Below are 26,152 nucleotides of genomic sequence, written 5' to 3'. Positions count from 1 at the left end.
ATCCCCAGAAACACGGTTTTACTTTTAAAACACATCTATATACATCATTATTTCCAGCCTGTCTAACAGATTAAATGAGTCTTAGTCCATCTGTGTAAAAGGTGGTTTAATCAGACACCATGGGCTCTAAGCAAAAGAGTAGATGGCCACAGGAGACGTGGGCTCAGAGCTGTCATGGTACGGGCTCCTGTCGATGTTCCTCTTACTGACACCAGTGTACTCTCCGATGAAGGAGCCATCCTCATTAAACTCGATCTCTTCCCCCTCGCCATACTCCATGAGGCTGTCGTCACTGTTCGTTCTCCTGTCAATGTGCTCGATCACACCTTGACTGCGTCCCTGTCGACTTTCCTCCTCACTAAAGGGGAAGAGATTCATTTGAGAGTTTTAAAAGTAAGGAGATGTCCATTGTTCCAAACAATGTTTGAAACAAAGGTTGCTTACCGTCTGCTATAGGGCATGGTGGACACTCGTGTTATCCTGTAGTAGATATAGAAGTTAAAAAGTCACAATTCATATAATGGAAACAAAGAAATGACATAAAACACAAATACTATTGTTAAACACTACTGTTCAAAAGTTTGGGATCAGGTAAGATTTGTTCATGTTTTTGAAAGAAGTCTCTTATGCTCACTAAGGCTGCATTTATTTGATCAAAAAAATATTAAAAACTAAAAACAGTAATAATGTAATATATATATTACAAATAAAATAAACAATTTAAAAATATATTTAAAATGTAATTTATTCCTGTGATGGCAAAGCTGAATTTTCAGCAGTCTTTGGTGCCACATGATCCTTCAGAAATCATTCTAATATTCAGATTTGTTTTAAGGATTCTTTGATAAATAGAAATTTCAAAAGAACAGCATTTATTTTCAAAACATAAATCTAACTTTATAAATGTTTTTACTGATATTTTTGATCAATTTAAAGCAAATAAAAGTATCAATTTACCAAATTTTGAATGGTAGTGTGAAAACAGTTTTAAAAAAAATAGCTTAATAGTTAGACTAGAATGTGCAGTTTAATTGTAAAACAAATATGACAATTTTAAAAAGGTCAGCACTTGTTCTGTATGACATGTATCATACCTCTCAAGAGACCTTCAGCGGTCCAACCGCAAAAGACATAAAAAAGGAATGAAGAAAGTGAGAAATGTTTGATGGATGAAGTGATGAATTATAAACTGAGGAACAATTATAGTGGTATACAGTACATATTCCAAATCAACCTTTGCTAATATGATTATGTTATGATGTAATTTATTGGATTTAATAATTTTTCACCCTTTAGTGTATCTAACATGCTGTTTTCATTACAGTGCATTACTGAAAATAAACAGCGCTGCCTGTAGTAAATAAACTTAAGACAACTTTTAACACTTTTATAAATCAAATAGAAAGTCCTGGGATTTTACATAGAGCTTCTCATCAAACACAGTCACCTGTAATCAAACGTTCCATTCTCTCTATCATCCATTGGCTCCAGTGCAAAGTCCTTCATGTCCCGCACTTACAAACAAACAAAAGAATATGTTTTGCCACATATATAATGCTTAATAATAAATATATGTAACTTGTCTCATGTAATTTCAATTGTACCTGGGTACTTTCCTCCTCGGCTTCTCTTGATGAAGAAGACTATGAGCATGATGAGAACGAGAAGAGCAATCGCACACATTAAGCCAATGAACCAACCCTGCGTCACAATGTCCACTTGCTCCCGGGTGTATTCTGTTCATGCACACACAATCATGCAGACATGTTAGGAATCTTTGTTTGTTTACAGAACAATGATCTTATTTATGTAGATGAAAAATTACCCTCAGTAGTAAATTTGGGTGATTCCTCTGTGAACGCCTCCCCGGCTCCAACTTCAGTTTGTGCTGCAAGTGAGAACTTGTATCGAGTGTATCGGTCCAAACGGTGCAGAGAGAAGTAGGTGATGTTAGGAGGAATGTATTCCACTTGGATTCTGTCCCCCAGAGTGATGTTCACTACAGAAAAAATATTACAGTCTTATAGGGCTAAATAAATGATTTGTGTCTTTTTGTTACTTTATAGTGATAAACAAACATCAAAACATTAATAAAAAATAAAATAAAAAAAAACGTTGCAGGAAAAAAAAAAACATTTAAGGAATGGTACATTTTTTGGGGAAAGACATTTGGGAACATGAAGGATTTGAGTGCAAAATGCGGGACATACAGTTGTGGTCAGAATTAATGGCTCCCCTGGTAAATATGATCAAAAACGGCTGTAAAAAATAAATCTGCATTGTTTAAACTTTTTATCTTTAATTAAAAAAATTGCAAAAATAGAACCTTTCATTGAATAAAAGAATTGAAAGTTGAGGGGAAATCACATTATGAAACAAATGTTTTTCTCCAAAAAATGTTGGCCACAATTATTGGCACCCCTAGAATTTTGAGTAAAATATCTCTGAAGTATATTCCCATTAATATTTACCTTTTTTTTTAGCACACCAGGGTGACTAGGAACATGAAATTGTCTAGCTATGACTTCTTGTTTCACAGGAGTTTAAATATGAGGAAACACAAAGGCCAAATTCCCTTAATCATCCATCACAATGAGTAAAACCACAGAATATAGTTCTGATGCGCAGCAAAAGATCGTTGAGCATCACAAAATAGAAAGTGGCTGTAAGAAAATAGCTAAAGAATTGAAAATCCCTATTTTGACCATCAGGGCAATAATTAAGAAGTTCCAATCAACTAAAGATGATACAAATCTGCCTGGAAGAGGACGTGTGTCTATATTGTCTTAATGCACGGTGAGGAAGAGAGTTTGAGTGGCCAAAGAATCTACAAGGATCACAGATGTAAAATTGCTGAGATTACTTGAGTCTTGGGGTCAGAAAGCCTAAAAAAATATATCAAACAACCCCTACATCACCACATGTTGTTTGGGAGGGTTTCAAGAAAAATCTTCCTCGCTCGTCTAAAACTAAACTCCAGCATATTCAGTTGTCAGACACGACTGGATCTTCAAAAGGGACTGTATTCTGTGGTCAGATGAAACAAAAAAAGGGCTTTTTGGCAGCAGAGCCACCAGATGTGTTTGGTGCAAACAGGGATAAAGAGTCCCCCATGCCTACGGTTAAATATACTGCTGGATCTTATATGTTGTGGGACTATTTATTTGCTGGAGGTCCTGGACATCTTGTTCAGATTCATGGTATTATGGATTCTAGCAAATACTAACAGATAAAAGATCAAAACCTGACAGCCTCTGTTAGAAATCTTATAATGGGCCGTGTTTGGATCTTCCATCAGGACAACGGTCCAAGCAAACATCAAAATCAATACAAAATGGGTAACTGAGCACAAAATGAAGCTTCTGCCATGACCGCCCCAATTCCCCTAAACTGAACCCTATAGAAAATGAGTGGGCTGAACTGAAGAGAAGAAGCACCAACATGAACTTGTGAATCTGAAGTATCTGGAGAGATTCTGTATGGAGGAATGGCCTCTGATCTCTTGTCAGGTGTTCTCCAAACTCATCAGGCATTATAGGAGAAAACTCAGAGCTGTTATCTTGGCAAAAGGAGGTTGCAAAAAGTATTTAATAACAGGGAGCCAATTATTATGGCCAGCGTGTTTTGGAGAAAAGCATTTATTTAATAATTTCCCCACTTTCAATTCTTTTACTTCAATGAAAGGTTAGATTTTTGCGAATTTTTTGAATGAAAGCTCAAATGGATAAACTATATTTACCAGGGGTGCCATTAATTCTGACCACAACTGTAATTTTACTATGTTTTTGAATTTTGATCATTAAAATCAATTAATAAAGATTGTTACTACATTGAAATGAATATTAATTATGACATAGCACGATAAAAGTGTATATAATTTACATATAATGTACAGTTTAAAAGTTTTTCAATCAGTCAGCAAGATTTTAAATATTTTAGAAATTAAGAAAGAAATCAATATTTTTATATTCAGCAAAGATGCATTTAATTGGTCTAAAGTGACATTCATAATGCTACAAATGATTTCCATTTCAAATAAATCTTTGTTTGAAATTTTCTTTTTTTCATGTTAAAAAATATTAAGCAGCTCAACTTCAACATCGATAATAAAAAGAAATGTTTCTTGAGCAGAAAATCAGCATGTTTGAATGATTTCTGAAGGATCATTTGACACTGAACACTGGAGTAACCATCACAGGAATGCAGCCTTGGTGAGCATAAGATGCTTCCTTTAAAAAACATTTTTAAAAATTGCACCCACCTCAAACTTGGGTGTCATGAAAAAATAAGATTTGTGCCTCTAATGCTTTAAAAAATGTCATGGGACTTACATGTCTGATATTTGAGAATGTACCCAGTCAGAATGCCATTGGGTTCTGCAGGTTCCTCCCAGTCCAGGTAAATGGTGTCATAGTGCCGGTGCATGATCCTGAACGACCTGGGAATGGTGGGCACTAGAGTGGAAGTGAGATGCCTGTATAAAGTCATGCCTGTATGTGTTTGGTTTGCCATAATGTTAACTGTGTGAAGAGTTTCATACCTCCTTCAGGTGTCTGAAACGCAATGGTGTGGCTGGGCGGACCCTCAAAGCGGTTATTGGCCACTACAATATAGATCCTGTAGTTACTATATGGGACAAGACCAGATAGGATCCCAGACAGACGTGGTCCATTAGCTTTAAAACTCTTGGTCTTAATCCTCCTGCTCACAGTGTGCCAGGGCAGTCGACTGCTCTCTCTCCAGTAATAAACCTGAGAAACCAAACACAGCTCCATCAGCGGCCCATTTCATTTACTGTATGGACCTGTGCAATGAAGAAGCCATACTTTGTACTCCTTTATTTCACCCATGATATCGGCTCGTGCCACTGGTTCCCAATGGACTGTCAGCGTCGTGCTTTCAATGTCTGACACCCTCAGATCAGATGGAGCAGCAACAGGACCTGTTAGAGAAACCCAATATGAGTAAAACACTGACCAAAATCTCTTTTTAATGCATGTTAAACCAAACCATTACTTGTGGTACATGTAAACTTACGGTCCTCCCCAGAGTAACCAATCACAACAGGGGATTCTGGGCCATAGCCGAAGAAATTGATGGCCTGAACTTTAATTTCATAGGGCGTGAAGGTGTCAGTGTCATAGATGATGCAGCTAGACCACCAGTATGTTGTGTAGTTCTTCCACTCCTCCCTCGAATCCCTCCGTCTCCACCAAACCATGTAGCCCAGTTTTGGCCCATTCCATTCTCTGTACTCCAGTGGCTTCAGACACAACAAAAACATCACAGTTAATATAAATCATGTGCATGTGATTACATCACAGTTAACAACTTTGATTAAAATGATCGACATCCATCAATCATCAGTGCATCACCTCCCAGCTGATTTCCATGTTATTTCTGAACACTCCACTTCCCAGTCCTTGGATGTTTCTTGGGATGGCATCAGGCACTAAAGACACAAAACTAGTACTGTCAAATCGATTAATCACGATTAATCACAATTAATCGCATCTAACATAAAAGTTTGTGTTTACATGATATATAAATATATATATACATATACAGGGTGGGCCATTTATATGGATACACCGTAATAACATGGGAATGGTTGGTGATATTAAAGGAGAACTCCGGTCAATTTTAACATTGAGCTCATTTTTTTGTACATTTGGAGTGCTGTCAATACAGAGAACAACGACAAAAATCGGTGATGCCTACACCGAGTTATTCTATTTTTAAAATTTGCACCCTGTTGACTTCAATGGGGCAAGTACTAAACCTGCACTAAAACATCCTGTTTTCGGTTTAAGTCCAAAGTAATCGATTGCCGAGTTCACGCGCGTGATCATAGGTAACTAAACCTATGCACGTGAACTCGGCAATCGACTACTTTGGACTTCAACCGAAAACAGGATGTAAACACAGGTATTTGCGCTGGCTTAAATAACATCATTTTTATACATATCTTTCACATCTACTGCAGTCAGATTCACTCGTGTTCACTCTGAAGGAATCACTCACATTTTCTGTGCACTTGTAATGACACATCAAGGATGTTAAGAGGCTAAAAGCAGGTTTAATACTTGCCCCATTGAAGTAAACAGGGTGCAAATTTTAAAAATAGAATAACTCGGTGTAGGCAACACCGATTTTTGTCGTTGTTCTCTGTATTGACAGCACTCCAAATGTACAAAAAAATGAGCTCAATGTTAAAATTGACCGGAGTTCTCCTTTAATATCACCAACCATTCCCATGTTATTACGGTGTATCCATATAAATGGCCCACCCTGTATATGTGTGTATATATATATATATATATATATATATATATATATATATATATATATATATATATATATATATATATATATATATATATATATATATATATATACACACATACATGCATGCACACACACAGATGTGTATATATAAAATTATGAATATATATATATATATATATATATATATATATATATATATATATATATATATACACACATTATGTAAATACAAACTTTTATGTTAGGTGTGATTAATCGTGTTTAATCGATTTGACAGCACAACACATAACATTAATATAATATAATAATATACATTAAAAAGTTCAAACTTCAGTTCAACAAGGATGCATTAAATTGATCAAAAGTGACTGAAGACATTTACAAAAGTTTTCTAATTTCAAAGAATCCTGAAAAAATGCATCACAGTTTCCACAAAAATATCAAGCAGCACAACGGTTTTCAACATTGATAATAATAAGAAATGTTTCTTGAGCAGCAAATCATTAGACACTGAAGACTAGAGTAATGATGCTGAAAATTCAGCTTTGCATCACATGAATAAAATATAGCTGCAAGCAGCGATGACGAGATAAAAAAGACCACTTTCAAATGAGTGCGAAGTTATCTTTTGCAGCTCAAAAATTATTTTCTCAAAAAGGCGATAAGTACAGTATTTATCTCAAGGTCTTTTTATATTTTTATTAATCTAATTATTAAAACAATTATACAAAACTATGCTGTCAGTGCCCTACAAACTGGTTCTATGCCTTTATTTTGTTAATCAAACTTATTTAAAAAAAAAACGTATTATCCTTTAATGCAGGCCAAAGCACACAGCAATAAAAGGGTTAAACTCTAAACCATCAAAAGTGTAACTGACACCTGCACATGCACACACACACATACACACATACGCAAGAGACACAGAGAGAGAGAGAAAGTGAGATGAGATGAAATGCTCAGACTGTTTACCAGGTAGTTGAGCCAGAAGATTCAACATTTTAAACAAAAAATAAAATAAAATCTAATTTGTGACATAAAGTTGTTTTTGATCATGTCTAAATACATATCCAAATGCAATACCTGATAAAAGGATTATGTCTGAACATTATGATTTCCGCAATAAGAGTTTTCTCAACCAGATTTAAAAATAGGTTTTAAATGCTGCCATCTAGTGGTTATACTGTGTATGACTTTTTCATGATTTTTTGTTTTTATTCAAACAGATAGCACTAATCTGCCTATTTTGAATTTATACATACTTCTTGAATTGAAAGTTATTTGTATTATTTTATAAAGAAATAAATGGTTTATAATGAATTGTTTAGAAGATATGAGAATCTTCCTGTTTCCCTTTTTTGACATTACTTTAATCCCTTGCCATGGCAACACTGTTCGAGATATCCAATATCCATTCACAATTTAGCATCTTCAGTGTCTTGGCATCATGTTGAAAAAGTTTGGTGTGAATCAAATAAAATGCATAATAAGTTATACTATTATATTCAATAATATAATATAATATAATATAATATAATATAATATAATATAATATAATATAATATAATATAATATAATATAATGGAAAAAGGAGGACCTACCAGCTCCTCCAGTCTGGTAGTATGCAGATGGCCAGCTGGGTTTACTGGGTCCTATGCCATTTACAGCAATGACCCGGAATCGGTACTCTACAAATGGAGTTAGCTGTAAAACGACAGAGTTCAGGTTGCCTGGGTAACTAGTCAGGTTCTTCCAGCCGCTCGGCAGCAGCCAATAGTCTGCAAGGAGATCTTCAGTATATTGAACCTGGTACTCTGAAAGAAAAATCATTCAAAATCATGTCATTGTAAGGCTAGATTGTTGTGAATTTTTGCTTGCATCTATGTTTGTGTGGATGTACCTTTAATAGGATTGTGGTTGCTCAGTCCTGGAATCCAGGTGAGTCTAACGCTCCTCTCTGATGGGTCTGATATCTCTAAATCAGTGGGTGGGTCTGGCCGGTCTAAAAGCAAAAGTATACATGAATAATATGCTCATGTTTATACTGGTCGCATGTATAGAGAGAGTATATGTGCTGGTACCTGTCACAATGAGTTTGGCCGAGGCAGTGACCTCCTCCAGTTCACTTTTAACCCTGCAGGTGTAGATGCCTTCATCTCTTCTGTACACATCAGCAATGCTCAGAGAATCCTCATCCTTTGTCATCCTACAGAACACAAAGCAGTCAGATACATCAAACCAATAGAACAATTAATAACACTTCCTACATGCTTGTGGTCAGATTCAATAGTGTTTACCTTCTTCCTAAGATCAAGAACTTCTTGTCCTTAAGCCAAGTAACGGTAACGTCTAGAGTCGGGTCTAATTTAATCTTACAATCAAAGCGAGCCAGACTCCCTCTTGTGACCATAGTATTGCGTGGGGCACGGACAATTTTAATGGGCTCTATAAAATAAAAATAAATGTAATCTTTTAACAAGCAGATCATCTTGATATATATATATACACACATGACATATAAAATACATACAAGTAAAATATGGAATCAAGCATCTATAAATCATCTGCTTATTGGATTAAAACATACATTTAATGGACATCAGTGTATTTAAAATATAAGTATTTTTATCAGAAATTTCAATGCAGCACCTGTTCCAGAGACTGACCTTTGACCTCTAGTTGGACCTCCTTCTCATCTCGTCCAATGACATTGCTTGCAACACACACATATGTTCCCTGATCTTGTAGCTTTGTGTCACTGATTTCCAATGTACCATTTGGAAGAATCGTGTGACGATTTCCCTCTAAGGTGCCCAGTCCTCCTTTTGACCTACAGTATATACACATTAATTGGATACTTTTTATGTGCACTTAAATTTTGAAATAATTTATGCAGTTACTCCTCATTTTGTTCATTCACACCATCACAATAGACATGTGTTTTGTTTTTATCCTTGTATTTGTGATAATTCAAAGGTAAAAACAGACAAGTTTTAGGAAATAATGAAGATATTTGATGAGACAATTTATTTACCACCGCAGGTCAGGTTTAGGAGAGCCGAAATACGGGCAGTCTAAATGAGTATTATTGCCTTCTGTTGTTTTAACCAGTTCATCTCTGTGACCAAGCAGACGAGGCTTCATATCTGCAGACAACAGTGCACAGTTGCAAGCTAATGGTGCGTAGAAATTAAGTGTTTTTCAATCCAACCTCTAGCTCTTACCCATTACGGCCAAGAAAGCGTTTGCCATGATATAGCCATACTGGTTTGAAGCATTGCACTGGAACACAGCAGCGCTGTCTGGAACCACGGCGTTGAAAATCAAAGTGTCTCCTGAAACCTGCCTGCCTGGACTCTTAGGAGCATCTGAAGACCAGACAGAAAGAGTGAGCATTAAAATGCTTTGCAGTGCACCTGTTTGCTTAATGAAGCTGCTGTTTTCTCACCACTGATTGGCTCTCCATTGACCAGCCACTGTATCTGGGGTCGAGGAATACCATCAGCTCTACACACTATACTACCGCTGTCATCACGAGACAGAACCAGACTATCAGGCTTCTCCACCCAGAACGGAACCGCTGCAAAAGAGTTGAGAATGTGCATCTCAATTTTGTCATTCTTAAAGGAATACTTTTTTCATCTTCATATTGTTTCATACTTCAAACCATTTATGATCAAATAAATGCAGCCTTGCTGAGCATGAGAGACTTCTTACAAAAACATTAACATATCTTACCGACTCCAAACGTTTAAGTGGTACTGTGAATATAGCATGAGGTGAAACATAATTTATGTTTGATGATGTTTTAAATGTCCAACAAGATGTGATGCATGGAAAAGGTGTCATATTTGATGGGGTCAGCAGTGATTTTACTAAGTAAATTTTCAGTGAATAATGACTTAAATTTTGGTCTGTACCTCATACATCAATAACAAATCTCTTTATAAAAATGTAAAATATATGGCACGTTGTTTGGACTATTATTGTGGTGCTTTAATAATGTGTTTTTGTTCAATGACAGATGTGGTCACTATGAACTGTCAATGCGTGAACATTCTTCAGTGGCAGCATATGGATTTGAAACATCCTAAAACAGATTAGATAATGACAGAATTGACATTTTTGGGTGAACCCACATAGTGACAGACATGAACAATAGAAATCAAGTAATGAAGTATTCTACATTTGACCCAGACAGTGATGACGTGGTCCAGGCTGCCCATCCTGTTTGAAGCGGTGCAGATGTATTCTCCTCCATCATCCATGGCGATCTTCTTTATTCGAAGCGTCTTATTGAAATTCTCCAACTTCTTTCCTGTCATAGACATCTCCTCCCAATCTTTAGTCCATTTTATGGAGGGAGTCGGACTACAACATTAAGAGAGAATCAGAAATGCACAGATTTCAAAAGGCAATCCAAAAATCAACTGCATTCAATTGCTCTCAGAAAACAGAGATATCATCAAAATACTTTAAAAACTCACACTCCAGCAGCAAAACACTCCAAAATAAGTTCTTCCCCTAGCATCGCAATTCTTGTGCTGGCAGTTCCTTTGGGCTTCAGAAACTTGGGTGGCGTGTGGGCTGCCATGCGAGCTACACAAACATTTGACAGACATCTTCACACTTTACAAATCTGGCCAGAGCATTGTTGACTAGTTAGTGGATCAGTAAAGTCCTGTTGCATGTTTACACTAAAGAGAAACATAAGAAAGAGTCCTAACTCACCATGTGTTAGACTGTTAGATGGTTTTAATCATGGTTCTTCCTCAACTGAACACACAGAAAAAGGCACAGGTAGAAATATTAAAACAAATTTGCTCAAAGTTTAATTCTAAAGCAGAATAAAAATAGTTTCTCACACAGACCTGTGAGCACCTGCAGGATGAGGGGCGGTTTCTGCTGGATGGTGTTCGTGAAGGGGAAGCGGGCGACACAGACATAGTTCGTAAGGGCGTCTTCTGCTACGATACTGGAGAAGTACAGATCTCCATTCTCTGCCTTTGATACACGACGATCCTGTCGGATTGGTGTCATAGCTATGGAATAAAGATGAACTTGGATACCAAATACTGGTTGTATTTAAAGGCTTATTTAAGGCTAGACAAACATTAATAATATAATTACAATGAAGATTGGTGATACAAACACACTACCGTTCAATATATTGGGGGTGTTCTTGTGCTGGCAAAGACTGCATTTATTTGATCAAAAATACAGTAATTACATTTTTTTTATTTAAAAAAAAAAATCATTACAATTTAAAATACCTTTTTCTATTTGAATCTATTTTAAAATGTAATTTATTCCTGTGATGAAAGCTGAATTTTCAGCATCATTACTTCAGTCTTCAGTGTCACATGATCCTTCAGAAATCATTCTAATATGCTGATTTGATGCTCAAGAAATGTTTCTTATTATTTGCAATGTTGAAAACAACTGTGTCACTTAATATTTTTGTGGAATTTATGATAATTTCTTTCAGGAAACTTTGATGAATAGAAAGTTTAAAAGAACAGTATTTATTTAAGACAGCTCTTTTGCAACATAATAAATATCTTTACTGTAACTTTTGATCAATTTAATGGGTCCTTACTGAAAAAAGTATTAATCTTAATCTTTTTTTTTTTTAATCTTACTGACCCAAAACTTTTGAACTGAAAGTAACTGAAAGCCGTTTTAACTGAAAGAAACTTGGACTGACAGATCTTAAACTACATCAGCCATTGTTTTGTCTCAAGATGCACACCAGTAATTTTATTTTCTAAGGCACAGTTATAAAAGCTACTTAAATACACGAATTAATCTAAGGCCTAATTCTGGCTTAATCTAAGCCCTGTCTGTGAAACCGGGCCTATATCTTTCAAATCAAAAACATCTGAGGCAGATACTTACTGCTGTTCAGCCAGTAGGTGTCAGGATTTGGAGGGCCGACTGGGGGATTGCAGGGAAGGATGAGAGGAAGTCCAACCACCACTGATACTGGCTCCAGATACTCCTTCAACCACGTACGGGCCTCTAAACAAAGCATTCACGTTTAAAAATCTATAGACTAATTGTTTTATATAAAAAAATTGCATGGTATTTAAAGGCTTACTGGAGACACGCAGATGGATGTGACTGGACAGAGCAGAGCCAAACTCATTAGTCGCTGTGCACTGATAGACTCCCTCATAGTCATTAGGGCGACCCCAGAAGAAAATCTCTAATGTGCCAGAACGCCTCCTCATGCTGACCTGAGGATCCCGTGCCACATTCAGGTAAACCCCATCACGTGTCCATGTGAAGCTATGTACAGTACATGTTATCTGTCAATCACACATCCTCTAAAATCATTTGAATTTGCATTAAAACTGCATTCATTTTACATTGGAATCACTCAGTCAATATTTTAGCACCTTTTACACAAACAAACAAATGCTAATCATTATAAGGGAAGTAATCAAGTCAGTCTAATGAATGACATGTATTATGAAGTGTGGACACCTTGAAGTTTGGTACTTACACTGGAGGTGGATTCCCGGTTGCCTCACACTCCACTATAATGGGATCAACTGGATCTACTATGTGGTCTTGAACACTCTCTTTAATGATCATTGGAGGTTGTCTGACTGTAGGGATATACATATAAAAATATAATGTTTTAACAAATTAAAAGGACAATGTAGTAGTAAATAATGCCTTGTATCCTTTAGTCACAAGGACCAAAGTTAAAAAAAATTAGGTAAAATTGCAGTTCCTCACCCTCGGGAGGAATTTCCATTGCTAAAATCCATGTTTGCTGTAGGATGGTAAATATGGCAGGAATCCTCCAACACTTCAGAGCTCTCATCTCTGCTGTGTACAGCATCCGCCTTGTGATAATACAACAGGGAAAAACAAGAGCACCAAAATACTTGAAACATGTTGTTTTAAGTTATTTCATTACTAATGCTTTTGTATAATTTTATATGTGTTGAGCAGGGGTTAATGCTAAACCATGAAAGCGCTAATGAAGCAGGCAAACCAAACTATTTCATATGCAAATGACCACTGGTATTATTTTAAGTCTCCGCCCCCTTCCGCTTTCCGCAACTGTGATTCGTTGGCATTCACGCACCTGCATATCCTGTGCGTAATTCTACTGCGTCAAAGTTCGTGTTACATCAAGGGTACAACAAACACATTTATTGTCGTATTTTTATCGTATAACGCAGTGATTGTTTTCATTAGGCTATATCGAATTTTATGTTAGTATAGTAGGCTATTATATATTTAATATATTATAGCTCTAAATAGCTTAGACAAAAAGACCCAAAAACAAGAAAATGTTCTACTTCTTTGCGTGAATAATTCAGTACGATATCTATGCAAAAAAATACATAGGGTCTGCTTGTAAAATAGAATTGTTTACTGACTATATTCTACTTTAGGCTTTAAGTTAAGTTGTAAAGCTACATATTTTGTAATCCAAGCTACAGTTAATTTGTAAAGGTCACTGTAATCTTTATCTAGCAACAAAATTATGCAAAGTAACCTACCAACTGAAGTGGAGTATCCAGAATTCACAAAATCTTCTTTTTCTGTTTCAGCAGGTCATTTCTCAATCCTAAATTAAAAAAAAGGTTTAACAATTACATGCTATTGCACAAATGTTCACATTCATTTGTCAAGTAGTAACGTTAGTGGGTACATCTGGAGATTGTTACCTTTTATATCATGTTTCCGCACTATGGTAATGTTAATCTGTCATCATTGCCCATATTCCAAACATGTAATTCCAATCTTAAATGTTTTGTTATTGTTGTTGCATTCAAATAGGTCCAAAACAATGTCAAACCAAGTAGATGTTTTCTGAAATGTATACCTCTCCAACTAACATCCCTCTTCATTGTCTTCATCCATTTGCCCACTCTACCCATGAACCATGAATGACGTCCAACCCCCCCCCCCCTCTCTCTCTCTCTCTCTCTTTCTCTCTCAGTATAGTTGCAAACATATTTGCTCGTTACAGTGGCAAAGGCTTTATTGTAGTAATAGTTATATATACATATAAAATACAATTCTTTATTTATTAACTGTTTTTAAAATTGTTATCTTGTCATATTTACATGAGCAAAAGCCCATAGTCCATAAATAGCCAAACTCAGCTGAAAGATATTTTGCATTCTTTTTGATTATGACATCAATGTGTGGGCCTCATTGTTTGGTCCTGAAAAACTAAGCTAACTCAATGAATGAAATGTTTGTTTCTGAGTGAAAATTAAAATGCGGTCACGCGACTCGTGACTGCACCTAAAAGAGATTTAAATCTGCTTGTGAAAAACTGCTTTTTTTTATTCTCTTTTATGTTTTTACTTTAACTATATAAAGCTTTGCTAACGTGAGTTGCATGGTCAAATACAGAAACAGAATGTGAATGAACTCGCAAAATCCCAGAAGGCAAATCTTGACTCAGAAGAGATGATGTAGGTGGAAACAGCATCTCAGCCACTAAGATATACATTCCCATCCCACATCAGCTCAGGCATCCAGGGACGCCTGATACGCCAGTACGGTCTTACTGTACACTCCACAGATGAGCTAATACGATATTGAGGGTCACGAAAGAACAAAAAAGTTCTTGAGTCAGCTCAGTAAGTGAACAGAGACTCAAGTATGATCTAATTGTGGTCATGTTCCCCAGTGCTTCAGTATCCTGAGCGGTGCAAATGACATCAGCAGCGCTGCAGTGCCAAGCACCAAACTGTACAGCACACAACCTGAGCCTGAATGAACCGCTTCCTCCACGGACGGGACAATGAAACCTCTGTCCCAGTGGACGCAGTAAGCTGGCTCTATTCATACAGAATATCTCTGAGGGTTTTTATCAGTTCAGCCTTAAAGTGGCACTACAGCTTGTTTGGAAGAACAGATGCTGCTGGTTAACTTGCTTTGAGAAACTGAATCTTAAGCATAATTGTATAACTGCAAAGATAAAAACAGAATTTGTTTTCAAATGTAAAAGAATGCCAATTTTTAATTAATGAAAGAGCCAGTTGTTTTAGTACATGCTAATTGCTATCACAAAGCAAAAAAAAAAAAAAAAGGTAATTAATTTAACAGTTTTTTTTTACCATGCACAATTCTTGATGTTATGTTCATAACTACCAACAGTCTCTTCAATAAGACTCAGAATTCAGTTTATATCTGTCTGCGTTGTTGACACTGTCTAGGATGACAGAGTAATTCAGATGAAGCAGCTGACTCACAACTGCCAGCTCAAGTGATGACATTATAATGAAACATACATTGTTTATCTGACAGTGACATTACAACCAGTCACGGTGGAATGCAATACCAAATAGCAAAGCCAGATTATATAGATACAAAAATTGTAAATATTTTTTATGATGTATATATCATAAATATATATGATATATATATATATATAAAACTTAATGTGTATTTTATTTTGGTTTGGTAAGAGAGTATGCTAATATCATACAAAACATTTAATAAAAATATTATATTTTCAAAAATGTTTAATGTCTATTTCTAAATAATACAATTGTCTTTTCTTACCTGAATTGATATTTCAGTGTTCAGTACAAATGGAAGATCCTTTGCAGTCTATTTTTAATTTACAAAAGCATAATCATTGTGCTCTTTGTCCATGTTTCGTCTCCTTAGCCATGACAGTAAAAACCTTATTATGATAGAAAAGGAGTCCACTAGTTTGTTGAAAGAAGAGGCTGAAGTAAAATAACTTCTCTGAGGGAAGATTTTACACAACTGTCCAAAATAACAAACGGCGCTCTTGACTGATGTCCCAGTCACCACTGGTCACATGACTGATGACTATGTGGCTTCTTCAGGTCATTTAAGCATTAAAAACATCACTAAAATCAGTATGACTAGTGACATTACCTTCTAAATGGCCACACTCAAATAAGCTGTCTCCATGTTTGATATAATGGCTGTTGTGTCTATTCCCTTTATAATGGGACTAGTGGAGAATATCCAAAGTAGTAAATCCATATTTAAAATGTCCCATTATTTCTATAGACTTAACTTTATGGGTAAAGCATTAACAACACCTGAATGATAAATTATACTTTACATTATTTGTTATGTGCTGTCATCTTATTGAAATATAAAATAAACTAATGAATAGAAGTAGTGTGCCCTTTAGTTTGATCAAAGAAAAGTGCATTTTTTATTTAATTACATAAACCTCTGAAAAATTAAAAACAGAAATAAAGAAATAAATACATCAGTCTATAAATATTGACATTCATACAGAATTTACATTTACATATGTAATCTGCTTTCATGGCAGAAGTGCTCAGTACATTCCTTCTAACATGGCTGTACACGGCTGCATATTTGGACATGAAATACTTTGATTTGTAACTTCTCTAACAATGATTTGTAACTTGTCAAAATAAAACATGGCCCTTAAAAATAAAATTTGTGATGCACATGTAAGTAGTTTTAAATTTGAATACATTCAGCTGATTACTGGTCAGCACTGTGTAAAGTCCACTCAAGCCCAGCGTTGCTGCAGCTCCCACGCTTTCCCACCGATCCAGTCCCGTGTTCTCCATATTGCTGTGCGCTCTGCCATCAGCACATCACACAGACGTTCCAGTTTGGGTCGGTTCCGGTCCAAGTACAGCTGTGTGTCTTTCTGCAGCTGTTGAAGCACTTCAGGCCTGCTTTCATCCAGTGTCACGTTTGATCTCAGCATCGGGTTAAAGCGAAAATACACATTCGGTGATAAGAGGTCATCCAACAGAGTGTGAACTCCTAAACATGGCAATATGAACAAGATCAGCACTTCAATATATCCAAATTATTTTTTTAAAAGTGAAGGGCATTTGCAAGTGTGTACAAAAGAGCACCATGTTGACTGGCTAAATGTAAGTAGTCTGGAATATATCTATTTTTAGCTTTATTTGTATAATTACAAATAATTATTCCAGGATTTAAATGTACATTTATTCATTTAACAGATGCTTTTATCCAAATTAACTAAATAATTGTAAATTGTGTATTATGCACAATTAATGATTGAACATTAATTCTCTGTAGTATTAATAACTGTGAAAAATATCCTCATAGTGGTACTCCACACAAAAGAGAACTTTTTAAATTATTAAATAATTGTAAATTGTGTATTTAGCACAAATAATAAGTGTAAAATGATTGTATGTAATATTAATAACTGTAGAATTATTCAATGATAGTGGTACCAGACTAACCCTCAGTATCGGTGGCACTGCAGATCAGGTTGCTGATTTTGGCTCTCAGACTAGTGGAGGTTGCAGGCCCTCTTCTAGCGTTGTCATAGCGTCCCGTTCCCAGTGACAGCACACACTGGAAGTGCTGATTGGGCCACAGCAATCGGCTTTCATGGACGGCCAGAGCACAGGGGTTATTGAGGATAAGACCACCATCCTGGAGAAAACAAATGGGAAAAGGTCTGGATACAAGTATATTTTGGTCCTGAAATTGACTAAAATTGACTGTTCTGACCTGGTGTATGTCACCGTGGAGAGGGAACTCCTGGAAATATCCCGGAGCAGCAGATGAGGCGCGGACAGCCTGCCACAGCCGGTACCCTGATCCTCCGGAATAGCGGCTCAGTCTTCCTGGAGCATGGTTATAGTTGCGGAAGATAAATGCTTTCGGACTTTTCCCCCAGTTCACTACGGCACTTACAGCAGACACCTGTGTAAGAAGAGATCAGCAGTCAGGAGATCATGAAAAGTAAGTTTGAAAAAGACAGATGGTATTCTGGATTCACCTTTGGGCTCAGTTCATCTCTTGCTGTTTTAATTAAAATCTCCTCTCCCATCTTCTCCCTATGATGAACATATGGGAATAGTTAAGAAAGCATTGCAGGCATTGATATAGTATAGTTTTCTACTTCCGCTAAGTGTTTAAATCCAACCTTAAAATCATCTCCCATGTTTCTGTGTTGTAGTAGGAGTGTGTCCAGCCCATCTTCACTGTACCAACCAGGGGGTTTTGTCGAAAAACGTCTGTCCCAAAACGATGATACATCTCTTCACATTCATCTAAAGAGATATGAGCTAGACCCAACATGAAAGCCAAAACTGCTCCTGTACATCAAACACAGAGATAAAAAAAGATATGATAATAATATTGCCATGTAATAATACACATAATTATAGAGTATAGTCAGTATTTACTTTATATGTACACTGCTGGTCAAAGGTTTGAGGTCAGTAAGCCTCTTGTGCTCAACAAAGCTGCATTTATTTAATCAAAAGCACAGTCAAATGTAAAAATATGCCACAATATTATTTAAAATAAAAATTTTTATTTGAATATATTTTATAATGTAATTTATTCCTGTGATGTCAAAACAACAAAGTTTTCAGCCTCATTACTCCAGTCTTCAGTGTCATATGATCCTTCAGAAATCATTCCAATATGATGATTTGATGCTCAAGAAACATTTCTGATTTTTATCAATGTTTAGAAAAAGTTGTGCTACTTAATATTTTAATGGAAACCGTGATACTTTTTTTTTTCAAGACTCTGAGGAAGTTTAAAAAACAAGCATTAATTTGAAATAGAAATCTTTTGTAACATTATAAATGTATTTACTGTCACTTTTGATCAGTTAATTGTTGAATAAAAGTCCTTGTCCTTGCTGAATAAAAGTATTAATTAAAAAAAAAAACATTTTGATTGGTGGTGTAAATATGTTCTGTGTTACTTTGAGAATAAAGGCTTGTCGTGCATTTTTACCTGTGCTGACTCCACATATATAGTCAAAAAGTTGATACACTCGCTTTCCTGTGTGAGCCTCCAGCTGTTTTAGCACTTGTAGTGGAACTAACCCTCTGTAATGCAAGAGACAGTTGTAAGTAAAAGCCATCTTGGCATAAACACATTTCTCTATACGAGTGACAAAAATAATTAATAATTGTTATATTCCATAAAATTGCAAACAGATATTATTATCTCTAAAAAGCTTTTTTGGAAGACATATTGGATCATATTTATCCAGTTTTACAGGCAAAAACTGTATGCATGTTGACTAAATGTGGTGTTTCCTACTTGGTTCCTCCTCCATCAATGGAAAGCACTCTGACCCCACAACCTTTGACTGGATCCACATAGCCAATCAGAGCAAGAGTCTCCCTAATGGCTTCTTGAAGTTTTTCATCCATCCAAAAAATCCGGCGTCGTCTAAGGAGATGCAGTGCTGCTTTTTCCTGGATTTCATCAAATAAATTAATTGAATACAGTTACATATAGTGTTCTATCTTTGGTTTTAATGGATTTGAGTCTTGTATTGTATACCTGCCACACCACTGCCTTGCATGCTGGGTGCTGAATGAGGTGAGTGTTCAGTTCCTCCACACAAGAAGTGATGGATGACGGTAAACTAGCCTCTTCCAGTCTGTTCAGCAGAACTCTTGTCATCTCATCTGCCTTCCTCCTCCTAAAAACCTAGAAAACAGCTTTCCTGCTATATTCAATCCATTTCATTGACTAGACACAGTGTAGAAAACAAAAGCTTTCACACAGGATACACTAAATAAACGTGTAGTATATTTACTTTAAAACAATTTTCACTCAGAAATTGCAAGTAAATTAATGAAATTATTACAAAGAAACAGCAAGTAACACATTGAAGTAAACATGACATTTTAAAAGACTGAAATAGTATTTTCTTGTAAAACGTACTTTTATTATGTATTTTTTATTTACAGCTGTGAAAAAAACATGTTGACAACTGCAAAGGGATGCAACGATATTTTTATGATTTGATAGGCTAAAAATTATTTCATGTCATCGCTGATACCCGATAATAAAACGATACATGGCATTTTTCATAATTTAGAGATTAGCTACAATTATATTTAAGTGTTATTAAATGATTAATGTTTTTAAAGATTAACTTTAAATGAGAGTAGGTTAGTAACTATTTTTTTTTAAATAGAAGAAATCAGCATGAACAATTTAATTTCTAATATTGACCAATATTATTATTATTATTATTATTTTTATTATTATTATTATTGGTAAAGAGACATCTGTAAGATTGTAAAAAAATGTTTTAAATTGTCTTCCAATAAAACTTACTTGACAAAAAAAATCTCTAATATCAGCAGATAACCGATATGGCATGTATCCTACATCCATGGCATATAGACAACTGAAAAAACTACAACAGTAGCCCTATATGTCTTCACACAAAGCCAAAGAACATATGAAACTCATATGAGTCCCAAATGCTTGAGTTCAGGTGTTTGATTAAATTATGATTTCTGGTCCTGCAAGACTCACCATTTTATCCAGCATTTCCTCTGGGCTCCTTGTTACAGTTGTATGGTCACTATGCCTGCTAGAGCCCATTCCCAGGTAGCTGCCCACAAATCCAGGTAAAGTTGAGGGTTTCAACAGGCACTCAAAGAAGGGCACTGTTTTTTCCTGGCTCTCCATGTCCTCAGATGAACCTCTGTAACGTTCTTCTGTGTGTAGCTCTCTACCCACCTCCTCAGCCTCTGAAGCTGCAGATCCGTTGAAGTACCGATTAATGTGGTTGGCCATGTAAGTGTAATTTTCCCCAAAGCGTGTGGCGAGGCTGCTCATGTGGAACAAGCCCGGGGATTTAGGCTGAAGAAGTGAAGTAGGGTCTTTAGTTTTGTTTAGAGGGTCCAGTGAAACTGAAGTCTTTGACAACTGATGATCAACACGTGGTGATTCCTCAGCAGTATCTGCTACTTTTGCCCCAAAGTATCGATTGATGTGACTGGCAAAATGAAGGTATCCTTCTTCCCAGGAACTAGATACACTCTTATCAATCTCTGGTCTTGCACCCAAACTAATGTTTTGCTGTGTTTGCTCATTTTCCCAACAAAGAACACTTTTGTTACCCATAACTCTCCGCTTTCTGCTTCTAGACCTTCTGAAGCTATCATCTGGTGATACCTCCACATGGATTTGCTTAGCTGGATTTCGAGAGAATACAGAGTTAATGTGATTGGCCACATAGTTGTAAGTCTCCCCAAATCTGTTTGCCAAGGAGCTGATGTGGAACAGCTGTAGTCCAGGATAGGCCGAGGTCAAGGGTTGATCTGAGGATGTTTGATGGACCTGCTCAATAGAAGGCGTCCCCGTAAATGTTCTGGACTCTCCAGAGCGTCTCTCCCTCTGAACTCGTCTCTGAGTTCTGGTAAATGGTTCCTGCACTGAAGATATCAACTCAATCTGCCCATAATCTATCACAGAGACCCGTTTCTGCTTAAAGTACAAGTTAATGTGTTGGGAGAGGCGATTAAAAGACTCTCCTAATCTCAGTCCAAGTAAGTGCAGCCGAAAAGTAGCCCGGCTGTTCTGATAAACTCCAATGGGTGCTTCTGCTTTGAATGTCTCTCTACTGGAGGTTGAGTATAAATGGTACATCTGAAGGCCCAATCCATTCTCATATTTCATATTACTGCTAACTGCTCCAAAAAGTCTCTTAGTTTTTATTGATCTATGTGATTTGAGAGGAATTCTCCTTGCTGACTGAGGTGAGGAGCCGATACTCCTGACAAGGTGAGACACATTACTGATGTTTGTGAGGAGATACTTCATCTTGCACAGTTACCAGAGCTGCCTTGACCCCAGGTAAGTGACCTGTGTTTTGTTAAGATACCAACCCATCAATGAAGAGCCTACAGTGTCCAAGCAGATGATCTGAATGAGGACCGGATGAGCTTTGGCAGCAGAATCAGAATCATGGAATGTCTGGAATGAAATATAATAAAGGAAACAAAAACATATAATAAAAATATTTAATCATATGATCTGTTCTTGTGGTGTATATTTAAGAACAAAGTCAGTCTAAATCTATAAAGATCAAAATAATGTTTAATAATTTAATCTATAGTGTTGATTTATGTTTGGACGCCCCCTCCTGGTCAATTATGGAGGTCAAATATATATATAAAAAGAAAAAAAGTGATGTGCATATGTACAGATTGCTATTAGTACCTAGTTATTACCCAGTTATTGTAATAACTATAATATGTATGGTATGTACATGGGGGACAGGACTGTACAATAAAGTGCTACCAAAACTGAATATGCATATTTCATGGGTATGTGTGTTCAAGTGTTTTTGTTTCACATTATCACTGAGGGCGAAGTTACTTCAAAGACTCAAGCCATACATTTCTCACCTTGAATGTACTCTGGTATGTCAGATATGACAAGAAGGTGTGCATGTAACACAAAAACTGCTAAAAAATATGTATTGTAAAAACACAAGCACATTGAATTGAGTGCAAACACTGAAATAATTGAGGTAATTTATTAAAAATTTTACTGTATTATTTTAAATATTAATACTTACCATTTTAAATATGACTCATGTTAATAATTTTCTTAGATGGCCATCCAAGCAAACAAACAGCATGTAATGACTTACTAATTGATAATTTAGCTATTAAAATTACCAACTCACAATGTCGTCAGTACGATCTTCTAAGGTTATAAAGGGTACATCTGGTTTGAATGATATCTCCATCAATGGTCTGGTTACCCCTATCTCTGATCATAAGCTTATTACACTTGATTTTAAATTCATTTCTCCAACTAAACGTATTGACAATATAACCATCTCTTATCGTAATCAATGTTATTAATGCTAATACGTTTGCTGCATCTATTGCTTCGTCTGCTATTTCTGATGTTTTTAATTTCCCCATGTCCATCTAAGATATTTGATTTGTACCATTCTGCTATCACTGATGTTTTAGATGAGCATGTTCCAATCAGGACTAGGTCTGTTCCCCGTCCCACTCCTCGCCATGGTTTAATGCTGAGCTACATGCTATGAAAACAAGAGACAGACAACTTGAATGCCTGTTTAGGAAGACTAAGGTTAATAAAGCGGTGTGTTTGTGTAAGAAAAATATCCATATTTAAAACTTTATAAAGTAAAATAACTAGCTTCCGGCCAAACAAACATATGGATTCCACTTACGCCTAAAGCGCAACTTACGCAACTTGTGACGCCAGAAGTAGCGTAGTGCGTCATGGCGTAAATATCAGCAGTACGTCACTCGCATAAGTTGCGCTTTACACTTAAGTGGAATCCGCATGTTTGTTTGGCCGGAAGCTAGTTATTTTACTTTATAAAGTTTTAAATATGGATATTTTTCTTACATAAACGCATCGCTTTACTTGAGAAGGCCTTTATTAACCCCCCAGAGCTGTGTGGGGCACTTTTATGATGGATGGATGCACTTTTATGGACTTCAAAACAGAAATGGCCATTCACTGCCATTATAAAGCTTGGAAGAGCCAGGACATTTTTTGTTAAATATAACTCCGCCAGTATTCGTGTGAAAGAAGAATGTCATATACACCTAAGATGACTTGAGGGTGAGTAAATCATGGGCTAATTTTCCTTTTTGGGTGAACTATCCCTTTAAGCCTTTAATTCAACAACCTCTTAAGGGGTTTTTGCAGAGTGAATGTTATATACAAGCAATTCTGTGAATAAGAACAGGCTAACTATAATCAGAACTGTGAAATAGGACACCAAAGTGTGGTGTCAACTGAATAGGTGAGAGCAGCAGCTCATTTAGTACTTCCATGAACCTCCAGGACATATTTATCTGTCACGTGACAGACAGAAGAGAACTGCCACTTGTCTTTGTTGTGATCTGAGGACTGGCACAGGCCTTTGCGTCACGATGTGTACATTCAGTTCCACATGTCAATTTCCACGTGCTTAGACTTGGTCACACGGATTCAACAAGTCCTCTATTTAAAATGAAAGACAGTCACCAATAGACCAAACGACTGCATTCTCTTTTGTAATTTGTTTCATCGCGTAAAACATTAAGAGTTTGTTAATGTTTTGTGACAAGGCTAACCTTTATGTATACTATAAATAACTGAGAATTTAAATGCTTTGAATGAAACGAAATTTTAAATGAATGACAAAATGTTGCATCTATTCCCAGACCTATATTCATAAATTAGAACTGCACTAATAGTGAAATGAGGAACATTTTCATAATAAATAATATTAAGAAGCAGTACATATTTGAATTGGTAACACTTTAAAAGGTTTCATTTGTTAACATTATTTAACTACACAAACAATGAACAATACTTTTACAGCATTTAATTTAATTTTAGTTTTAACATTTAATAATACATTTAAGATGCATTGAGAACCAACATGAACTGAAATGGTTATTATTATGACTATTCTGTAAATTAAAGGGGCTTCAATGTTTAAAATGTTCAACTTAAGCAATGATTATAACTAGTCATCATAAAAAAGCATTTTATATTCACCTAGACAGAAGGTCAAGTCAATTCCAATTCAACAAACCAGACTCAACCTTGTGGGTGACTTGTAGGTCTTGAAGCCCTAAACAAACCAAATATATTTTGTCTTTTGTCTTACCTTTCGCTTTCTGCTCTTCTGCTGAACTTGACTTCAAGGAGAATAATAAATGCTCACTTTCCTTCCAAAACATATATTGCTTGGATTATTTCCTGTGGTGTTTACACTTGTTTCTGTTGTGGTTTTTAATCCCGCCCTACTCAAACCCTATTGGTCAGTTTAAAGGAGTGCTGACCAAACCCCTGGCCATTCCTCATTATAGCACAATCTGTCCTCCTGCATCCCAACAGTTGATGACTAGTCAGGAGGCGTCTAAATTTAGAAAACGTACCATTAAAGTTGTTCCGAGTGTCAACACTCTAATTTATTGTATATACAGATATCACATTGTTTTTTAAAAATCTTAATAAAAGATAATTTGTTCTGAGTACATATAGATATTACAGTTACATTCAGACTCTTTTAAATATTAGATGCAAAAAAGTAAGCTTTACAGTAACAAAAACTGTTAATGATACATCCATTGGCATGATATTATAGCATGGAGTCTATTTTAAAGTGCTCTGATCCTTATGTCTCTTTTTTAACACAGCGTCCAGTGATGCAGCCCTCTCTGCCGGTCCACTTCAGTCTGTTTCTTGCAAACATCACGTAGGCGCGATCCATTACAGGCCTGATCAGTGGGAGAGAGATGAACCGTCCAAGCCAACCCAAACCCACCGCACTGTACATGACTGTAAAAGCTGGCACACCACGATGAATCTGCCCTCAGGAGAAACAGTAGCATTGAGGGATAATAATCACATATTTGATCAGGTATTGTGAAATGTATTGAAATTAAACACCATACAAATATCTGAATACTTCCAAATACTTCAATAAAAAAACTTTTAAAAGACAATGCTATTGAGATTTTTCACGTGATAAAAGTGGAAAACTGATCACTCACCTTGTTATTCGTATCAATCACTGTCATTTCCTCCATTGCAATCTCATAACTGACTCCATATTTTGTCCCGTCATATTCTGGTAGTGAAATGTCCACAAAATCTACTTTTTCTGCTCTGTTTCTCTGAAGAAACTGAAGAAAGCTAATTTCTTTAACACATATTGGGCATTCTCCATCATATAGTACCTATGACACACTGCTAGATGATCCTCGTCCTCTCTCGAGAGAGCAGAGCAGTCGCTGTGAACTAACGACACTCGTCCTGGAGCCCACATAACGTAAAGCTCCAACCAAAGCTATCCTGACAGCCATTTCAGTCTTATAAATGGATTTGAGTGACAGAACGCACCATTTAAAATCCCTTCATGCACTTTATGATTTGACCTGTCCGGATCCGATGGCTGTTAGCTGATTCGCTAAGAACTTAACTTACACAACACATACAAGTAACGCGATATTACGATTTTAACACGATATTTTGTTGTATTTTTTTTTTTTTTTTTTTTACCGAGTATTTGTAAGCATGTGTTGCTGGAGATAATTTAACATTCATA

At 36.1% G+C, this 26,152-nt stretch overlaps 2 protein-coding genes across 2 annotated transcripts; both read right to left on the bottom strand.

Moving 5' to 3' along the window:
* Nucleotides 1–97: 97 nt before the first annotated feature.
* On the bottom strand, nt 98–13,886 carry nfascb (neurofascin homolog (chicken) b). The gene is made up of 26 exons (XM_081385976.1): nt 13,812–13,886; nt 13,036–13,145; nt 12,797–12,902; nt 12,389–12,579; nt 12,187–12,309; nt 11,160–11,330; nt 10,776–10,887; nt 10,475–10,659; nt 9,737–9,868; nt 9,513–9,656; nt 9,323–9,434; nt 8,955–9,118; nt 8,586–8,733; nt 8,370–8,494; nt 8,189–8,290; nt 7,890–8,102; nt 5,376–5,452; nt 5,038–5,263; nt 4,827–4,942; nt 4,541–4,751; nt 4,332–4,454; nt 1,826–1,999; nt 1,605–1,736; nt 1,448–1,514; nt 445–480; nt 98–358 (listed from the first exon to the last, which is right to left on the bottom strand). The coding sequence occupies exons 2-26, from the start codon at nt 13,139–13,141 to the stop codon at nt 127–129; spliced, it is 3,528 nt and encodes a 1,175-aa protein (XP_081242102.1). The 5' UTR covers nt 13,142–13,145; nt 13,812–13,886; the 3' UTR covers nt 98–126.
* Nucleotides 13,887–16,447: 2,561 nt separating this feature from the next.
* On the bottom strand, nt 16,448–24,847 carry LOC308703507 (calcium-independent phospholipase A2-gamma-like). Its single transcript, XM_081387030.1, has 10 exons — nt 24,710–24,847; nt 20,584–22,029; nt 19,594–19,743; nt 19,348–19,505; nt 19,036–19,130; nt 18,209–18,380; nt 18,062–18,119; nt 17,791–17,985; nt 17,517–17,712; nt 16,448–17,061 (listed from the first exon to the last, which is right to left on the bottom strand). Exons 2-10 carry the CDS (start codon nt 21,874–21,876, stop codon nt 16,799–16,801), a joined length of 2,580 nt encoding a protein of 859 aa, XP_081243156.1. The 5' UTR covers nt 21,877–22,029; nt 24,710–24,847; the 3' UTR covers nt 16,448–16,798.
* Nucleotides 24,848–26,152: the final 1,305 nt, after the last annotated feature.

Source organism: Scardinius erythrophthalmus (genome assembly GCF_964197995.2).
Source record: "Scardinius erythrophthalmus genome assembly, chromosome: 15".
In the NCBI taxonomy this organism is placed as follows: domain Eukaryota; kingdom Metazoa; phylum Chordata; class Actinopteri; order Cypriniformes; family Leuciscidae; genus Scardinius; species Scardinius erythrophthalmus.
The sequence above is the reverse complement of the archived record's forward strand: the minus strand, read 5'-3'. Positions and strand labels throughout refer to the sequence as shown.

Bases quoted from the DNA above. Each gene is read 5' to 3' on its own strand.
- nfascb (XM_081385976.1), bottom strand. From the start codon at position 13,141: ATGCTGTACACAGCAGAGATGAGAGCTCTGAAGTGTTGGAGGATTCCT. The intron at 5,264-5,375 runs GTGATGCACTGA...TTGTGTCTGAAG, and splicing joins ACATGGAAATCAGCTGGGAG to CCACTGGAGTACAGAGAATG. The intron at 359-444 runs GTAAGCAACCTT...CTTCCCCTTTAG, and splicing joins ACCATGCCCTATAGCAGACG to TGAGGAGGAAAGTCGACAGG.
- LOC308703507 (XM_081387030.1), bottom strand. From the start codon at position 21,876: ATGAAGTATCTCCTCACAAACATCAGTAATGTGTCTCACCTTGTCAGG. The intron at 19,744-20,583 runs GTGAGTCTTGCA...GCTGTTTTCTAG, and splicing joins AGGAAATGCTGGATAAAATG to GTTTTTAGGAGGAGGAAGGC. The intron at 18,381-19,035 runs GTAAAAATGCAC...TTTGATGTACAG, and splicing joins TATATGTGGAGTCAGCACAG to GAGCAGTTTTGGCTTTCATG.